The 19,711-nt window shown below is 39.9% G+C and overlaps 2 protein-coding genes and 1 pseudogene across 2 annotated transcripts in view; all 3 read left to right on the forward strand.

Annotated features, from left to right (window-relative positions):
- The window catches only part of LOC145495655 (ras-related protein Rab-5C-like), a 59,291-nt gene extending 56,548 nt beyond the window's left edge, over positions 1 to 2,743 (forward strand). The window contains exons 3-4 of the mRNA XM_081475279.1: positions 1,780 to 2,066; positions 2,720 to 2,743. Of these exons, the coding sequence (XP_081331405.1) occupies positions 1,780 to 2,066; positions 2,720 to 2,743 (311 nt within the window). The remainder of the gene's footprint in view (positions 1 to 1,779; positions 2,067 to 2,719) is intronic.
- The window catches only part of LOC145495875 (uncharacterized), a 297,135-nt gene that overhangs the window by 11,582 nt on the left and 265,842 nt on the right, over positions 1 to 19,711 (forward strand). The window lies entirely within an intron of this gene.
- LOC145495947 (uncharacterized) lies at positions 1,987 to 18,037 on the forward strand (annotated as a pseudogene).

Here is a 19,711-nt window from a genome sequence, read left to right on the forward strand (position 1 = left end):
ACGCGTATTGGACATAATAAAAGCAAATTAAAGAATCAGGATATTTTAGCACACGAGTTCCGCTTAGATATTTACTATTCAAGTTGCTTCGTTGAGTATCCTCCTCATCCTATCGCAAGTTGTGAGTTTAAACCATTTTGGTTCAAGAATGAAGCACAGCTGTCTACGCATTGATTGGCAAGTTGTTTGCAAAGAATTTTCGAGGTCTTTTTACAATTTATGGCGATTACTTTGCTCATGCTAGCAGACATTGTACGAAGTTTGTTTGCTGGTCGTGGCGATCCGGGTAAATTGTGTAGCTGAACATCTTTGCCGTGTTGGGATCTTAAACCCTTTTCAAGAGTCATATCTCCTTTGGAGAGCGAATAATCCCTTTCGAGAGAGCCAAAACGAATCATGATAAACTCCTTCGCGAAAACAACAGTCCTGTGACTAGGCTCAAATTGCATTGCACATAATTTGCATAAACTTTCAAGTTGTGTATTTTGCCCGGGGTATTTTGCAGATAACTTCCCAGAATTTGCGACCCTTAACACAGTTTATGAAGAAATATTCAAGCTACATATTTTTATTGAATCAAGGCAGGAGTATTTTTAAAAAGGACTCTCATTTATAAAGGAAGATGCGGCATTCTGTTTTGCTATTTATTTTGGTTTCATGCTCGTCTAGTTCATGTCACGCAACATGATTTTCTTTTGGAGTCAGACAAAGTTTTTCTTAAAGAATTGGCGATTGCTAAGACTGCTAAATATATTTGAACTACTGGTGAAATAACTGGCTAAACTAACGTCAATGCAGATTTTCCTTAGGACTTGGCAAGAACATTGGTTCGTCAATAATCCTGCACAATTCCCCGCACAATCGAAGGTTTAATTCTCTCGCACAAATGTGCCTCTAAATTCACACGTTATTTTTTTTTCTTGCACCCTACTAGAAAGCCAACTAACTTGAAGGTAAGATATTTAATTCAAGTTACCGGGAGTCTTATCTTTACAACTTTGTAGATCGATATATTTTGCGCGGTGCAAGAAACAAGTCGCATGTTTTTAATGAGCTACGAGTCCAAAAACGTTTTCCTGTTTAGCTCGTTTTATTGCAATATGATTTGCGTTACTGCAATGTTCTAAATAATAACAGCAGTAGCCACGTACCGTCATTGACTACCTATTTTTTGCCAGTGTTTCGTAGATTGAACCCATACCGCAATCTTCTCAGTTGTTATCTCACGAGAACGTTTCGAGCGTGAACTTTGCTTACCTGGCTGGTTTTCAAGCGATATAATTCGTGAACCGACCCTTTCTGAAAACGATCGACATCTTTGTATGTGAAATGAATGTATAAGGCGCGATTCTTGCCAAAACTTTCTTCGCAAAACACCGCATTCTGTCAAGAAGAACGAGCAATCTCGCCTTTCTCGTCCCCAGTTTCCATGGTCTACGCATGGAACGCCTGAGACCATGACCCCCCTTTTGGCGACCAAAACGCTAGCATTTTAAGACTCGGGCTTTCCTACGGAAGCCCAAGTAATTATGACATTTTTAGTAAATCGTTTATTAACCAAGTTTGCTTGGTACCATACTAGGAAAATATCGGTCTTTCATTTTTTGGTATGGACCTCACTGCGCTCGGTCTGTACTGTCGCGATCTTGAGCCGATATTCCTTCAGTATATCTTCCGAGCTCGACTAATGAGATATTCTGACCCCACCATATTTTATATAACGAGTTGAATTAACATTGACTTATTAGATCTTTTCCACTTTAATTTAACTGTTTCTAGTTTGCACTTCGTATAAGGCACTTTATCTCGATCATGACAGACCAGTGTTCCCTGGAATAACAGACACTTTTGGCATTGGAAGATGGCATTATTTTGGTAATGGCTATACTGCTGGCGTCATCAGTACGGATGCTGTTATTATTGTGTATGACATAACACAGCAAGATTCACTTCGAATTGCAAGGCAATGCCTTGACGAATGTCGGAGGAAGTTCACTCCAAATGTTTTCAAAGCACTTGCAGGAAACAAAGCAGATCTTGTTAGCGACAGGAAGGTGACGTTTGAGGTAACTTGTGTTTGTAGCCATAGCTTTACGTCAGGTGTAAAATCTGCAGTTATATTATCAAATCCAATTCTGTCACACCGTAGGGATACAAGTTCTTGAGGAAATCCGTTATATTAATTTGCACATACATTGCATTACATCGGTCTGATTTTTACTCTAATAAGTTTGCTAGCTAATCGGTATCAAGCTCCATTACAGGATATCTACCTGCGATCTGCCACAGCAAATATAGACACAGAGTTCTCATTTTCATCACGCACCTCTTGGTCTTCCACACAATAAACTCTATGACTTGCTAGACGTTGCTCAGAGTTTTATTTTGCTCGCTTCCAGTTATCTATGAGGCACCGTTTGTAAATTTTTCATTTATTTTACTTTTCGGGCGTTTTTCGATTGATCTCAGTGTTTATCCGTTGGTTTTCACACAAAAAAAGGTTTTACTACAATTGGTTATTTGTTAAAACCCAACGTACAACATTTGGTTATTTCATAAAACGATTCATCTATGTATTGGTTTGTCATAAAACCATTCTTATATGGTTTTGTTTTTTGATAAAACCAATGTTGCGTTATTTAGTTATTTGATAAAACCAATCTTGCGTTATTTGGTTATTTGTCAGAACCAGTTTTGTGTTGCTTATATTAATTATTAGATAACACCATTGTGGCGTTACTGAGGTCGTTACTCGGATATTTATTTGACGAATTAAACCATTATTTCGTTTCAGTGTTGAAACTTTTACCATCGTATCCCCTGAACCTTTGTTTTGGGGCATCTTACAACTAAAAACCCTTTGGCCTGTCCTTTTTACGTTTTGAACGATGTTAACGCTATTATTTCAAATAGCCAAATTCAATTTTATGAAATTGGTTATTTGAAATAACCTTAGTGTCAACTCGATGGGCTCAAATGTCGCCCAGCAGTATTGTAACATAAAGAAGGCGCTTAGTGTTTGCGTAGAGTTTGATCTCCGCGGTTGAGTAAATATGGCGTACGGATCAGGTCAGAATGCGAGGTTGTGTACAGCCGTTACAAGAGCAATTAGAGAAGCCATATCTGTTGAAGAACTGATACAACATCATCAGGGAAGAGTTTTTTCTTATAATCTATTGATCGTTATTCAAGTAGCAAAGGACAGCATTTTCGGCGTGGGGCAGCATTTTCAAGGCCGAGGTCACAGATTTTCACCATACGGACCGACTGTAAGCCGTTAAATAGCTTATTTATTTTTCCTTATCTTGTAAAGTGGAGGACAAAAGTTTAAGACCGTGGGTAGAGATTTAGAAAAATCCGGACCGCGCTGAAAACCAATCAGATTGCAGGACTCGTTACCTGTTTGTGAATGGATGGTCAGTAATGAATAATCATAAATAAACAAGTTATCACGAAAATATAAACGACCAAAAGTAGAATAAATAATTGATCATTACAAACGGCGCGCTATGGTTATCTGTGTACAGTGTACCTGTGTAAATCCAGTTTCCCTCCTAGGCTACTGAAACTACAGGTTCAGCTCATTGAACAGGGTTTTGTTTCTTGAATTTGACTGTGTAGGATGGTCAGTCTTGTGCACATGACAATGATGTGGATCTATTTATGGAAGTGTCAGCATTAACCGGTGAGAATGTGGAAAAGTTGTTCTTAACAGTAGGTGAGTTATAAAACGATCTGGTTTTGTTTTACTAAATTTTTGGTAACTTTTGTTCACCTTCATCATGGCTACAATGTTAAAAGGTTCGTTACTGCTTGTGCTACAAACCTTTGTGCTGTCGTTTTTAATTTGAATTAGAGATGCGTAAGCGCGAGGGAATGTTTTACCCTCGTTAACGTCATCGTGGCCCTAACTCCGACACGTAACTCCTCTTGTGGTATTTGGTCACACCTCGTTCGAAGACCCGGGCATCTATCAGTTGTTTATCCCTGGACTCAGTACGTTGTTTATTTGCTGATTCGCTGTTGCTCGCATGTTTTGCTCCTTGCGAGCTCCACGAGCGCTTACGAGTATTCTCCATAATCTAGGCGAAGAAACAGTTATAGCACCTCACTTTGTATACGATCCCTAGGACTTGGTTGATCGTTGGTCGGTCCTTGGGCGTTTTATGAGGTAATGTTCTTAGCGGTCTATAAGATAGTCAAATGTGAAATTTTTGGAGGACGCAACCCAAACGATCAGATGCACCCTTAACATAAGGAAGCACCGCAAACCCCAGTGGCCTCTCCTGTGACTGTCTGGGTTTGTTTTATTGTTGAGACACTTCCTTAATAGTCAGTCAGGACACCAATTCGCTTTCAAATAGGTTAAAACTTGTTTCTGCTCATTTGTTATTAGTTCAGGACGTGAAGTTGGCGTGAAGTAAGTTGGCACTTTTTTGTAATACGGAGGTCCCGAGTTCAAATCTCCTCCCTTCCACTAGATGGATTTGTGTTTGGTGGTCCCAGATTCAACTCTTCCACGCTTTGTAAATAGCCAACTGCTCAGTCTCCCGCCAGTTTGGATTTTTAACATATTTCAGTTCAATTTACAATATTTGTTTACTCATTTCAGTGTCGTTAATTAGCATAGTAGTGCTAAAGACTTTCACACTGTAATAAAGTGATTTATTTTATTAATTTGAATTGACCAATCAGGATTCAGTAGGGCCGGGGAAAACCATTGTCGATGTCAATGTTTGTTAACAGGAAAGGCTTTGAAGTCGGGAAACTTTTCTCACTAGAGACAGCGTCGAATATTAACATAAAGAAAACTATAACTTCGAAAGCCACAGCAGATTGTAAAAAGTGAAAAATATGCAAAATTTTGTGTCTCCAAGCTTTTAATTTGGCGCCGAAAATCAGCTTTCCCCGGCGTGTCCGGCGACTCGCTCTTAACTCGCCGAGTGTCGCCAGATAGCATTTAGTTGTGCTATTCTGAGCAAAATATGTTGCTCCTCGTCAACTTAAGGTATCAGTATACCCCAAACAACCATCATTCGTTTGCGCCGCTTTACGGTCGGACATTTGACGAAAACTCCAGTAAAGTATATATTTTCTGAAAGTTTAAGAATTGTAGATTACGAAAGTATATTTATTAAGATAATATAAAAAAAATATATAGCGAATATGGCGCTCTATTTCCCAAAGTACAGAGGTTCACTAATCAAGTTCGTTTCCGATCGGGTTTGAGCGAGAGGACAGGATTAACATCGCTATGTCTTCTTGACACCTTTCTTAAAAAACGGAGTCGAGAATTTTTTTTTGTCGGGTTTGTTTTTGACACGCAGTTAAACTTTGAAAGTTGATAAAACATGCATTGTCTTCACTAAAATAGTCATAACTTTTGAAAGAAGCGAAAACTAAAAATTTCCCGACACCTGTTTTTTTTTTTTCTTGCCTGATTATCGGACAACATTCTCTCCAAATTTCAGCGAAAGACCTTAAAAACTCGCTGGAAACGAACTCAAAAGGTGTGCTTTACTCGCTGAATTTTTTTTTTTGAGATACGAAGGAAAATATACTTGAAGGCGTTCTTGCGGTGCAATGAGATAATTACACAAAAGGTGTGAAAATAATGACGCCTTGATCAATAAAGTGAAGGCTCATTTTACTTTACCAATGGAGTTCGTATCAATTACAAAGCGGGCTCAAATGTGGGTAACCCAAAAACACTGACCCCGGTCCGCGGACCCCCACTACGGACTGGGGTCCGCTAACTACCCTACGGACCGGTCTACGGACTACCCCTACGGACCCCCTCTACCGACCACCCCAAAATAGTGTAAAGATAATAAATATAGATTTCACTTATGGGTTGTCTAATAGATTCATCGTGTCGGCGAAATTTCGAGTGTTAAACTGTGCAAATGTAAGAGACTTGGGTTTTAACACCCCCCTCCCCCCCCCCAAAAAAAAAAAAATGCCTAAAAGCTGTTTTCAGTGTAAGGAGATGCCGATGGCAAAACGAACGAAAGTTGTAACCTTCCATTCGTAGCTCAGTCTGGCTATGTAAGATGCGTTTTTGAGTTATTTAAGCTTGTTTGTATCTGTAATTCCGCTGAGCAGATTGTGAAGCCTGGAACGAGTTAACGAACCCACGGGAGAATGGGCTAAACAAACTGGCAGAGGGGAAAGAGCACAAATTTCGAGGCTTCCCAGAGGTTTTCTTGAGGCTACCCGGAGGCTTCCCGGTCTTTCATATACTGAATGGCCACACCGAAGGAAATGGCAATGTGTAATGATATAACTTGCGCCCGAGCCTGAACCCAAGTCATTTATATTTGCACAATGTAACGTTTGAAATTTCGCCGACACGATTTTGTTTTTATTCTATTTTGGGGGTGGTCCTTAGAGGGGGTCAGTAAGGGTAGTACGTGGACTGGTCCATAGGTAGTCCGCGGACCCGGTCCGTAGTGAGGATCCGCAGACCGGGGGCCAGTGTTTTCGGGTTACCCCTTTAAATGTTGCCTCCAGCGGGATATATCCTTTGCAAGATCTGAATCCCATCGCTCGTGTACCCAGGCTAGTAAGAAAATATTTTTCGGTTCTGTTTCTTCTTTTCGATCTGTATAACGCATTTGCTTGGAGATGCCGTAGGCAATGAAAGAGCGCACTCGTAAGCAACATAAAGGAAACCCACGAGATACCGATTGAGTTGAGATGTTACCGTGACCTCTTCGGACGGCGCCAAGGAAGTAATGCTAAGAGAATGTCAAATATCTTCCTCGTCCAGTGCAAGAAACTGCTCCTGCTCGTAGCAGGAGCCTTTGTCGCTGGCCAGCTAAAGCATCGGTCCAATTCTGATCGATTGTTTTGGAAACATTTCTGCCCTGGCATTTTGCTATGTAGTAATTTCTTCGCACTTGCAAATGGACAAGTGAAGACATCGACGACATATTTAAGCTCAAATCAACAATCTACAAACGGAGAACACTCAGAACAGCTCGTCGACTACCAAACACAAATGTAGGCAATCGTACTACGCGGCAATCTGTCACGCAACTTTTTATGTACTTCTCGTGACAACCCGTTGAAAGCTATCAGTTAGAGGTAATGCAAAGAAGGGTTTTTCGTTCATAACTGCTTAGAGTCAATCTTTTTTCATATAATTTTTTTTTTAAATGAAAGATCGCAATAAGATTTATCGGAAAAAGCGAAAAACAATTTTTCTGAAAAATGGTCAATTTTGGAGTATACTGGTACCTTAAACTTAAGGTTCTCGAGTGAAGTTTGAGAAGAGGCCAAAGTAACTTTGCCATTCTCTCTATTTTTGTTAACTGCGAAGAAAAAGACTATTTTAAGGGCAGCTTGTTTTTGACTGCCGCTCGTAATGCGGGCGTAGCCACTGTATGCAAGGTATGTCACTAGCCAAATTATAAAATTTCAGTACAGCCTAACCTGTGACTTTTAAAGTTGTACCACCCTTGACTTATGTCTGTGCTCCAGCTCTTTTGTGAGTTGGCGAAAAGTGTAGTGTTAAACGCATCCTTATCCTGCGTCCTTAACCTCACCAGAGTCTTCTAAGACTGCTTTGCTTGTACCATTTCTCCAATTCCTTCAGATATTCTTTGGATTGATGGCAAGGAGTCATTGTTGTAAGGCCCGGATGTGAAAAGCATTGTAAAGTCTGACACTTGTCCTGGGTCGCTGTTCCATATCTTTGGCGAACACCACATTGCTGGTGCGGCGCAATTGCTTTTAATATTCTGCTGCTTAAGCTTAAACCGCTGACATGGTTTCCTCGTGTCCAGTAAGGATTTAAATAGTACTGAGGCATTATTGACAGTGCATGTTTTGGTTTTGCAGTTTTGATACTGCACATCAGAGAGAGCTGAGTCCTAAATTGACAAAAGAAACCTTAATCTGAAACAACTGAATGAGGAATTATTATTTTTTTGTAGCGGAACTGTTGGACATGGAACATACTTTAAGGAAGACAATTCGTAAAGATAGCAAGGCTTTAAATCTGGAAGGGAAGAGATTGTTAAGGATTTCAGATGCTGTCACAAAACTGACGGAGGTGGAAATACTGAATCTTTCACACAATGAGCTCGCAAAGTTACCACTTAGTACAAGCAACCTGTCAAACCTTACAAAGCTGAATTTGAACCACAACAAGCTAACACAGTTTCCGGAAGTTGTTGTCACCCTGATCAACCTGACCCACTTGTTTTTGAATAACAATGAACTTTCAACACTATCGGCAAATATGACAAATCTGGAAAAACTAGAAGAGCTGGGATTGAGTAATAACAAAATTAAAAGACTCTGTCAATATATCGTTGATTTAAACCATCTTAAGAAGCTGTCCGTGGCAGGTAATCCCCTGACATATGAAGAAATTGGAAATCTCATGAGGCTAATGGATTTGAAGCCACAAAGGATGTCAATAGACATTACAGGTTAGCTTAAAGCATAGCTAGTTACCTTATGCCGTGCCCTGGTGCATCATGACCTAGTAACATTAAGCTAACTTGACTACATACTTCTTAAATTTATTGGTAATGGGCCAATCCTAATAAATTATCCCGCCGAACCTTAAGGGACTAAAACAAAAGAAACAGCTTATTCGTATTTCAATCTGATTGTTATTTCTTTTGTTTTAGTCCCCTAAGCCTTGGAGCCATGTTAGAAATTTACAATTTTTGCTTATAGACCATTTATTATTTAACGTATTTTGATGTGGAAGCGAATAAGATACGCAATTATGATCGCATATTGTGCTTCTTTGTTACTTACTTTTTCAAACCTCTGTGATCAAAATATGCAACAATAACCAATTTCACCTTGTTAATTCCTTTCTGATATACAGCCTGCGCAATAAGAAAAATCATAGCATGTTCTTACAATTACACCTACAGCTCCTGTAGAAATACAAGCGCAAGGAGATGTTACAAAGCTGCTCTATGAAAAAGCGCTGAAGGATGGATTTGTAAATGTTTACCGTGGTAGAGTATTATTGGTTGGTCAGGATCGTGCTGGCAAAACAAGTTTGAAGAAGTCACTCTTAGGTTTACCATTTAACCCTAAAGAACAGAGCACTGAGGGAATCGAAGTTGATCCTTCTGTCTGCGAGATTAAAGTCGATCAGGTAAAAAACTGGAATTCCACTAGCGAGAATAAACCAAGTTTGGCGGAATTTTCTGAAGACATATCAAGAATGTTAGCTGAAAAACAATATCACTGAATCCTCAACGAAGCAAAGGAAGACTCGGAAATGGAATCAGATCCAGAACTGACAGGAGAAGAATCAACAATGGAGGTGGGGACAAACAGCTCGGAAATAAATCAGGTTTGTACGTTTAAGTCTGGGGCCACTCTAGTTTTAAAGTAAGTGGTATGCTTAAGATTAATTGATAAAGATACTCAAAGCTACCAAAAAATTCTGATTTTGGTGGCTAACGATCATTAGTTCCTTACACTGTACATGTAGAAGAGGTTGAGGAGTGAGCAGTGTATAACAGTACTGACACTGGCCGGCCAAGAGACAAGACATTAATTATTAAGTGTCGTTTTAATTTCTTGATAGCTACTTATGTACTTAGCTACTGAATTCAGTATCCGCTAAGATAACTGAGATAGATAAGGCTAACTTATTTATTATGCAAAGTGAGTCCCTGTGGGGACTTTTTCAGTTCTCCTACGCTATTTCTCAGATATAAATATAGATACTGCAATAAGCAGGTCCTAATAAGACGACAATGCTACCTCTTCAAAAAACTCCATTTTAGGTTGCTCAAAGTGTTGACGCTCTCAAGAACTCAACCATTTCCTCGCGAGAGAGTAAAATGCGAGTACAAACTGTAGCAAAAAATACCGTCGGTGACGTCACAGATGACAGCGGTGTAAGTTCTGGTAAAGATTCGACATTGATGATGGATATAGTCTCACCTACAGAAGAGGTCCTAAAACATGCGTATCGGCGGTTGAACAACATGCTTAAAGGCGTGCATGGTGATGTTAAAAAGGCTGATGAGGAGAGAGAAACTATAGTTACTGTAGATTTGTGGGATTTTGCCGGACAGCACCTGTACTACGCTTCTCACCCTGTGTTCCTGTCATCACGTGGAGTGTATGTCCTGGTGCACAACCTCAGCAAGTCACTAGACGCCCCAGCCCAGCCCTGTGTTAGACAAGGAACACGTGATAAATTATTGGAAAACCCAAACAACGAGACAAATCTGGAGAATCTGCTGTCATGGCTAGTAACAATCCACAGTATCAGACCAACAGGAGATGAAATGATTAGCAACTCAGGCGGCATGCTGCCATATCTCCGACCTCCAGTGTTCATTGTTGGCACACATGCTGATAAACCATTCGAGGATATCGAGGCCACGACATCAAAAATACAGCAAGGAATATCTGGTAAGGAATACGAGAAGCATGTTATCCGGCCATATTTCAGCATTGACAACACGCTGGGCGATAACTCATGGTTACGCAAGATCAAGAAATGGTTTGCAGGTAAAGGATTTTTTTTTTTTGCTGGACCGCTGATTCAGCTTACTGTGAAAAGACAAGCTCTACAAGACTTTTAGCCAACATACGTTCAAGGCTGCATTTGGTTTATGTGTAAAAACCATCAGTAAAGTAAATTGGTAAAACCTGCAGGATTTTATCAAATACTAACCATGCCTTTTATAGAATTGACGTTGTTTTGTATGGAGGGAACAGTTTTAATACATCGGGAGTATATATTGCGATAGAGATAGCCTTGGAGAGATTTACATTGTTTACATCCTCTGCCTAAGATATCTCAAAAGGTTCATGGTTGGGTCCTCGGTGTAAGGACCATTTAGCGTACATTGTTTGTAAACGTTTAACAGTATCTTTCCTGAGCCATGTTCTTGAATTGTGGCGAAAATAAGCACAAATCAGCAAACGTGTAAAAAAAGACACAGGTGATAAGAGTTTCTCTGTAACAACTGCCATTCGCCTGGGATCTGAGTGGATGCTGAGCGTCTTGTTACTATTTGTAATTTCAGGGCAGGGGAGTGACACTGATGTTGCCAGTGGTGATGGAATTCATGCTCTTCGAACCAAAATCATGGATGTTTTGAGACAGGAGCCATACATGGGGGAGAAGACACCAGTCAAGTAAAGTGATATGACAAGAGAAAGAGATCTTCACACCTTTGCAATAACAGCAGTTGCACAAGAGGCCTTTTAAAAGGATTTAATTTCTTTGATCTCCCATTAAAACCTTTTTGGGTTTCTTTACAACTTAATTGCTTGTGAATGTCTCTTTCTTTTTATACATCTCATTTTATGCCCTTTCATTTACTTCGTAGTTTTACACAGGGGTAGTGTACAGTTAAGTGTACTTAGTGTCCGTCTGTCTGCCGTCATTTTATCACAGCACAACTAGTGTTTCCATTTTCCCTCAATCTGTTCATTACTTTGTAGATACCTTATTTTCTCGGTTAAACGCCGTGGCGTTCATTTCAAAATTGGCCTTGTAGGTTGACCCGACATTCAGTTTTTGCTGCATTTTTTTAGCGTTGAGTTTATTAGCAAGGGTTTTTGTTTATCATTTTGGACAACCACAACCATTGTAGCTTAACGTAGTACTATACCTCGAAAAAAAAAAAAAAAAAAAAAAAAATGCTGGAAGGGCTTATTTACAACTCTATCTTAGAGAACCGACATTTAATTTAGAAAATATGACACTCTCCTAGGAAAGAGGTTTTCGAACATATATACTTTATTGGTAAGTGCATTCATTGAAACATCGAAGAGATTATTTAGGCTACATCAGTTTAGAGAAGCAACAAAATACCCTCCAATGAATTTATGAAAGACGAAGTGCGCGTTCTTATCGAGAAACTAGGATTTTTGACGAGCCATGAATTACATTTGATTAAACTTAAAATTTCCAAGTATTACATGGGGATTTTTCATGTACTTTCTTTCGAATTTTACGGGGAAAATATCCGTAAAAATCTTTCGATGGGAATTTTCCATTTGTTTGTCATCTTGATAACATATAGCATTTCCCAAGATTTTTTTCTGTGAAATTTTCCCATGGGAACTATCAATTATCCCTTTCATGGAATCTTCGAAGCCCATATTTTGGAATGTCATCTTTTTTTTCCGGTTAGGAGATTTGAATACAACATAAACTTTATTACCAAACTATGAGAACCCTTGGTTACAAAAAAACAAACAAACAAACAAAAAAAAAGCTAATCGAGTTGAGTGAAATGAAATAGTATTAATTATTTTATGTAAAGAAGTTGATTAGCATTACAGCTTAAGGGGGATGGGGGGGGGGGGGGGGGGAGTAAGGAGACAAAATAAGGCCAAAAATGGAAAATGTAACTAACTGTAACTAAATAAGCGCAGTAAATCACTAAATACCGAGGAATAAAGTAAATTGGCAATAAATAAGTCACTAGTAAGTGCCAGGTAAATGTTGGTAATATGGTTGTAAGATGTTATGTTTGACTTTGTTTTTAAGAATTTTATGGGGGAAATGATTAATACTTGAATACTGTTTTAAGCTGATTATTTATTTATTTTGTTTGATTGTTCTTTAGGTGGTTCAACTTCGAAAAGTTCGTTGAAGCTTTGGTAGCTGAAAATGTCTATCACATGAATGTGGAACAACTTCAAACGTATGCCAAAGAAGTGTGCTTTATCGAGGATGAAGACCAGTTCTACGCCATGTTGCATTTTTATCATGACCTCGGAATGATTGTAAAGCACCGCAGTACTGTCATACTGAAGGCGCAATGGTTAATTGAGCTATTCAAGATGCTGATAACCATACCACCCTTCAACAAAGCGGTACGAAGACGTTATGCTTTGCACTTAAAAAGCCTATCTTCTATACGAAACGCCTAGCGTATTCCCCAAACAAACTCTCGGTCATATGGACCTACGTATATTTTTATTGGGGACAGCTTTTAAATGAGGTCTGTTCCTCTGTGTGAAGGCAAGGGCATTAGCGGTGTGAGTCACTGAAGTAGCTTTTTACCATAGATTAAAACTACCTTCAAAGAAAGTAAGTCTCAAAAAGTAATAGCTTAGACGTGGTAAAACCAAAAAGCTGCCGGGATAGTTAAATTTAGCAAGATTAAGGTAGATTATGAAAGACGGACCTGTAAAATGCGGGCTGAGGTCTTAAGATGCATCATACCTCAGTGACATAACTTTTTACGAGAGGCGATTTCCGTTTCTTTTCTCTTGGTCTTTTACCGATGCTAGTGAACATGAGACAAATTACAGAACGCAAGGTCCAGCAGGGTTGTAAAAATAATCCCTCAGAATTGTAGTATAATTATGGCCTCGCTAACCATGAGTTTCGCCATAGGTCAGATATATAGCACTCAGCTGATAACTTGGAGGTAATGGGTTCAAATGCCGTCGGGGACTCAGATTTTCTCTTGTCACATGTTCGTGACATGTTGAGCTTGGTTTTCACAAATCTCCCTTTGCTTCATCAAAAAGGAATTGTGCAACGTAAGTATGTTTTGTTTGCTGTTAGGATCCCGCAGAATCTAAGTATTGGCTGGAGGTAGAGACAAGCGGTGTCCTCAGCATGGAACTTGTTGATCGTGTCTTTTCCAAATTCATTCAGCAAGGCCTTGTCAAGGAAGACATCTTACACATGATGGAGCGATTTGGTTTGATCGCAAAGTTCTCAGCTTCGCCAAGCGATGTGAAGTACTTTGTACCCGCTCAGCTTAAGTCGCCACCAGAAGACCTTGGTAAACTGGAGCCATCGCCCACCGATCCTTGCCCGTTGTATCTTCATTTTGTGGATGGTTTTGTTCCGCATGGATTCTTCTCTCAGTTTGTTTCAAGATCGATATCTTGGTGTTCCAAGATTGGATCCGTACAACCCCCAAACCTGTACCGAGATGGAGCTTGGTTTGTTGTTGGTCGACAAATAATACATGATATGATTCTGATTTGCAAAAAGAAGTTCATCAAGATTTCCCTCAAGCAAAGAGCTGAAGAGGAAGCAGTTCCAGTTTCGACATCGCCAGAAACAGCAAGAAGTGTGCGATCGTTTGTGGAAGACACTTTACAAGATTTGTTGAAGCAGTTTCAGTACCTTGGTAATCTGCGGTACGAGTTCTGTGTTGCATGCCCCTACTGTCTGCAGGGACGTCAAGTTTGTGCAAATCACAGCCAAACCTTGTGCACACACGAAGATTGTTTGCATCTCCTTGAAATAAAACAAGGAGGACGTTTGATCTGCATGAAAAGCGTCAGTGGCAAAGTACTCACAGTTCGTGGTTTGGAAAAGTGGTACCCACAGAGAACAAGCCAGGTATGATTTATGAATAAAAAGTAATGTATTTCACAAGTAATAACACCAGTGGTTGACATCGTAGTTCAGCATGGGTGTTACAAATTAAACGCAAAAGGTATTATCTACCTATATCAGGTATTATTAAAAACTGGATCGTTGGATAATTCAATTCGAGAGTTTTTATTGGCTTCGCCATCATGAGTTATAAGCTATTATACCATGCTCTACAAACACGGTAAGCGTACGCGGGATTTTTTGGGCGTTTTTTATTTTACTTAAGCTTTCTATATTTTGGTGGCGTTTCGAATAAATCAATTAATCCACGCGCGCTTGCTGGATATGGGACGATTATAGCCAACTTGGCGCTACGCGCCTCGTGGCTAATACGCTGATTTAGCAAGAGAACGGGACCGTAACTTTACCACGTCGTGCGCAGTACAAATACCCAAACACGGTCAAATTAGAACAGAATCCAGGTTATTTCGCGCGCCCTGCAGTCGTCATCTGACGTTCCCGTCGTGTTCCTAAATCAGCCTAATATCTCATATCCAACGCGCGTTCGTGGAATAATTGTTTAAGGACGGTGCCTACTTTTCTTAGTGCGCACACGTTCTGCGCATCACCCAAGCCATGGTTTAGCTCCACGCGCGCGCTGGGGCTGACATTGACACAATCAACTACGCTATCACGTACACGCATAAAATGAAAGCAAAATTTTCCTGCTGTGACCAAGTCTAGTTTAATGAACCTGTACTTAAACCAGGAACACCAGAATAGCAGCATATCGCTAACCACTAAGTGTTTACGTCTTCCAGCGGAAAACCTAGTTTTTATCTGTCGAAAATTATACGGAAATTCAACTGTAAACGTGTACCTGCAGATGGCGTAGTGCGCGCGCAAAACAAGTGCGAGATACGCAAATGTCTTACTTACTGAGGAGGTGACAGGAAAAAAATGTAACGGGCACCGTAAAAGTTTTCAAAAAACTTTAAAAAACGCGTGGTTACCCTCTCATTTTATGTTGTGAAATGGAAGTGGCAAGTCTGTTCAACACGTGATTAGTTTCTGGTTGTGAGCAAAAGGTATTTAGACTGTATTTTAGCTGAACCAGAGGGAGGCTGTCAGACACGCTAAAAGCGCTTTTGCAACGATTTTGTTATTAAAAACATATCAAGAATGTTTTTTTGTTACCATTTGCCATGTAGTTTAAAGATCTTTTTAATTGTGTTTGCTTTTCTGTATGTAAAGGCGAATTCTATGGAAATCTGTGAAGAAGTATCCTATCGTTCTTTTTTCAGGAAAATGCTGATGTCAGCATTTTTGTTGAGATTCAAGGCTAATTATCTCGAAAAAAAAATGCGTGGCTTCCCCAATTTTTCTTTGTGGTTTCCAATAGCTCTTGCAAAGATCTACTTTTTCCGCGTGGCCTTAACCTGGCGCAAAAACCTTTGCTATGAGTAGGCACCGTCCTTAATAGTCGTCAACATTACTTGCCATTAGCGCAGTATTCGAAAGGAAGAATGTGACAGTTATTCAAACAGCTATAGATCTGTTAAGACCGCCATCAACGGTCATAGGATTTCCCTGTCTTCTTCACATCTGGCAAGCTACGGATAAAACCATCGGTGAAAATTCCGCAGTTAACTTTTACCTTGTGTTCTCTTTGGTTTTCGTGACGAGCAGCCCAATAAACCAAGTTGAAAAAAAAGTGATGCATACTTACATTGCAAGATAAGTGCATTTCATGTCCGCTTACAATATATACCGAGACAATTGGCTGCGATGCATTTTTATTAAGACGTTTTCATTTTCTTGCAGGATTTATGTCTTTCCTCTGTGACCGGAACATCTCAGGGCGAGCCAGCACAAGATAATCCAGGGACGTCCGAGAGAGTTTTAAAAGTAACTCTCTTAGGCAGTGAGTGGAGGTCGAAAAAAGGAGGCTTGTCAACCGTAAACAGAAAGCTTGCCTTCCAGCTGGCAGAACACATGGAAGTAGAAGTCACTCTATTGGTCCCGCCGTCAGCCTGCTCTGAGGAAGAAAGGATAGACGCTAAGAGCCACAACATTGCCATTAGAGAAGCAGAGAGACTCGTGGGCTACGACTCCCTTGAATGTTTGATTGTCCCACCAGAAGACCTTGCCATTGACATCGTTCTGGGTCATGGAGCGAAGCTTGGTAAACAAGTCCAGGTCATTAAAAAATCGCACAGTTGTAAGTGGGTCCAGGTAGTGCATACTGCACCTGAAGAACTGGGAATGTATAAGAATTATTCAAAGGCGATTTCCAAAGGTGAAGAGAAGCACAGAACAGAGGTAGACTTGTGCAAGTTAGCAAATCTTGTTGTAGCTGTTGGACCCAAGTTGAAGGACGCCTACACTGCTTACCTGGGATCTTGCAAAGAACACCAAGATGTCATTCGGCTGACTCCTGGTATTTTCAGAGAATTTTCAGTCCCAAGGAAAACCACTGAGGAGAGCAAGAACTTTAGGGTGCTGACCTTTGGCCGCGGTGATCAAGAAGACTTCAGTCTCAAAGGATATGACATTGCTGCTAAAGCAATAGTTGAACTGAAGGATAACTCATACCGTTTGATATTTGTGGGCGCACGAGATGGAAAAGAGGAGGACGTCGCGGACAACTTGCTGCACTGTGGAATCTCTAAAGATCAACTGGTCGTCAGGAAATTTGTGCAAAGCAAGGAGAGATTGAAGGAGTTGTTTTGCGAGGTCGACCTTGCTATCATGCCGTCCAGGACGGAGGGTTTTGGAAGCCTTGTCTGCTGGTCTTCCCATTCTTCTGAGTGGAAACTCGGGTTTTGGAGATGCACTGCGTTCGTTACCATTAGGCAAGCCATTTGTGGTGGAGTCAGCCGAGCCTAAAGAGTGGGCCAAGGCAATCACAGCCGTCCGCCTGAAAGACCGAACAGAGCGGCTGCAAGAGATTCAAAGACTGCGAACAAGTTACGAAGATACTTTCAGCTGGGGGAAGCAGTGCGAAGCTCTTGTTCAAAAAATGTGGCGAATAGTTCATGGTAAGACTTTCAATGGTGGCGTAGTTTGCTCTTAAGGTCCAATATCAATTCATTTTACACAAGACATTTAAGGGTAGTCGCATGTAGAGGTTAACCGGAAATAATTTACACCACTCCTGCAAAGAAGTTATAAATTTCATACGTGGGAGAAGTCTTGTCGTGGAAAAGAAATTTATGTGGAAGATGTGAGGCGCTTAGTTTTCCGGCGCCAATGTGCTGAAACGTTTATCAGAGGAACGAAAACAAGTCCAATGTACTTTCTGTATATACGAAGACGATTATGTTAATTTTTCATTTGAAAATACAAACATAAACAACAGTTATCCACTGGATAGTGATTTAACCGGTGGATAGCGTTATCTGCCCTTTGATCAACTGGCCCCCGTTATCAACATTTTTCATAGTTTTTCTTGAACTGGAAGCAAAGTTCAACGATCTAGGGATAACACTCGTTTTACAAGCGACTCCCTGTATCAAAGATTTGCCAATCCTGTGTGAACAGTATCGGTTCTGATGGCTAGTATCTTTTTCTTTATTATTGCTGAGAAGTTTTGGTTTAATTTGGACTGTCAACAAGTTATTCGTCCGCTCAAATGAAATCTTCTTTATACAAAATATGTACAGTCGTTAGTGGCAAATCTTTGTTGTAACTTATATTTTCTACCACTTCTTTATTTGTTACATACACTGTTTTCTCTCACAGGTTAACAAGGCTAGACCGCTTCACTGTGGCGATACATGACTCAAGAAACTCCTGAGGAAACAATGAACTGTTGCAACTTCTTAAAACTGAAGGAAAAAATGCGTTTGAAGAACTTTATGTTACCTTTACATGCACATTGTGTAGCACAGGTATTATACAACTAGGAAATTAGTTTAAAACTGAGCGTAACTTCTAACATCAACGTCAGTTGAAGCCCGCCTCAAGACCTCTCCGTCAGTGCGATCAACTCATTATTACGGGCACTTTTTTTGACCAGAAGAAAACGCTTAGTCAGTCATTTTCTTGTTTTTTTTTTGTTTGTTTGTTTGTTTGTTTTGTTTTTTTTTTAAGAATCCCTCGAATACGACCACATTATTATGTAGTTGTAGTGATAGTAGCGGGATTCCACTGTATGACCTCAGTCTTGGAATGCTGAGATGTTATCTTTCAGAAGTAGCTTACAGTTTTACGGTTCCCAGTTTTTTAAATAGTCCGTTTTAGCTTCCAGTGCTACACAAAGTCTTTGCAAAACATTCCAAAAGACGGGTGCTTTGATAATATATTTTTCACGCAAAGTATTAACACTTTTCAGTTTAAGAATATATTGTATAGTGTAGCTGTCGCTAAGAATTTAAATTTACACTCAGTGTTTCGGAAAAGGTCAAACATTTTCAAAAAAGACCTACATGTGATAATGTAAAAGGCAATTATATTACTCCAAGTGAGAAACAGAATCAAGTATAAAATTAGTTTTTGAAAAGAAATTTTGAAGAAGTATGGTATTTTATATCTTCAAAAAGTTAACCTGTAAATATGTCCTAAAACTTAACCTGTTTAATTTTTGTAGGAGTCTCCAATTAACCCTGTAGTACAAGTAAAACTTGAGCAGGAACGTGTCCAAGTAAATTGATCGAAAGACTGATCAATTCATTTAACGATCGTCAAGGTCGCCCAGGACCTTCACCCATGAATAAATTGATATGATTTTTATAAACCGAAATCCTGGAAAAGGTGTCGCCTTTTGAACATTTTTTTTTAATTCTCTGAAACATTTTTAGAATTTGAATTCGCTAAGAATTAACAGGAATATTCGCGGATGACTGTTATCTTCCGGGCACGTCGAGTGTTACCGTGATACTTAAAGCTACTAAAGTTAGAAGTACGTAAACTTTGATTTTGTACCCGAAGCTTTCAGCTCCAGGAGCTTAGTGAATTAAATTGATTTATAGTGTAGATTCAAGTTACAAGGTAAAAAGTAGGTTATGGGTACTTCCAGATTACATAGAGAAACAGTAAATATTAATGGAACGTCCAGTGGTGTTATAGTGATAACGGGCGGAGTATGGAAAGGTGACGAGAAGCTCTAGTGTGCTGGACTCGGATCGAGCGGTCCTGGTGCGAGGCCTGGCCGGAGTCATTGTGTTTTTCCTGGGCAAGACTCTTCTAGCCTGCGTTGCAGCCGGACGTGTCATAAGATCCCCGATATAGTCCGTCTGTGAAACGGCTCCCAAAAAGCTTATTCTGATATCCCGCATGGATACACGGATCTGTGTATCCGTTTCTGATTGGCTAGTTTCTTACGCGCCTTGTGATTGGTCATATTCTTGCGAAATATATCACGCAATGTTAACAATAGAGTGACAGGCCTACAAAACTCCTATCCACGTG

The sequence above is a fragment of the Orbicella franksi genome, chromosome 8 (genome assembly GCF_964199315.1).
Source record: "Orbicella franksi chromosome 8, jaOrbFran1.1, whole genome shotgun sequence".
Classification (NCBI taxonomy): domain Eukaryota; kingdom Metazoa; phylum Cnidaria; class Anthozoa; order Scleractinia; family Merulinidae; genus Orbicella; species Orbicella franksi.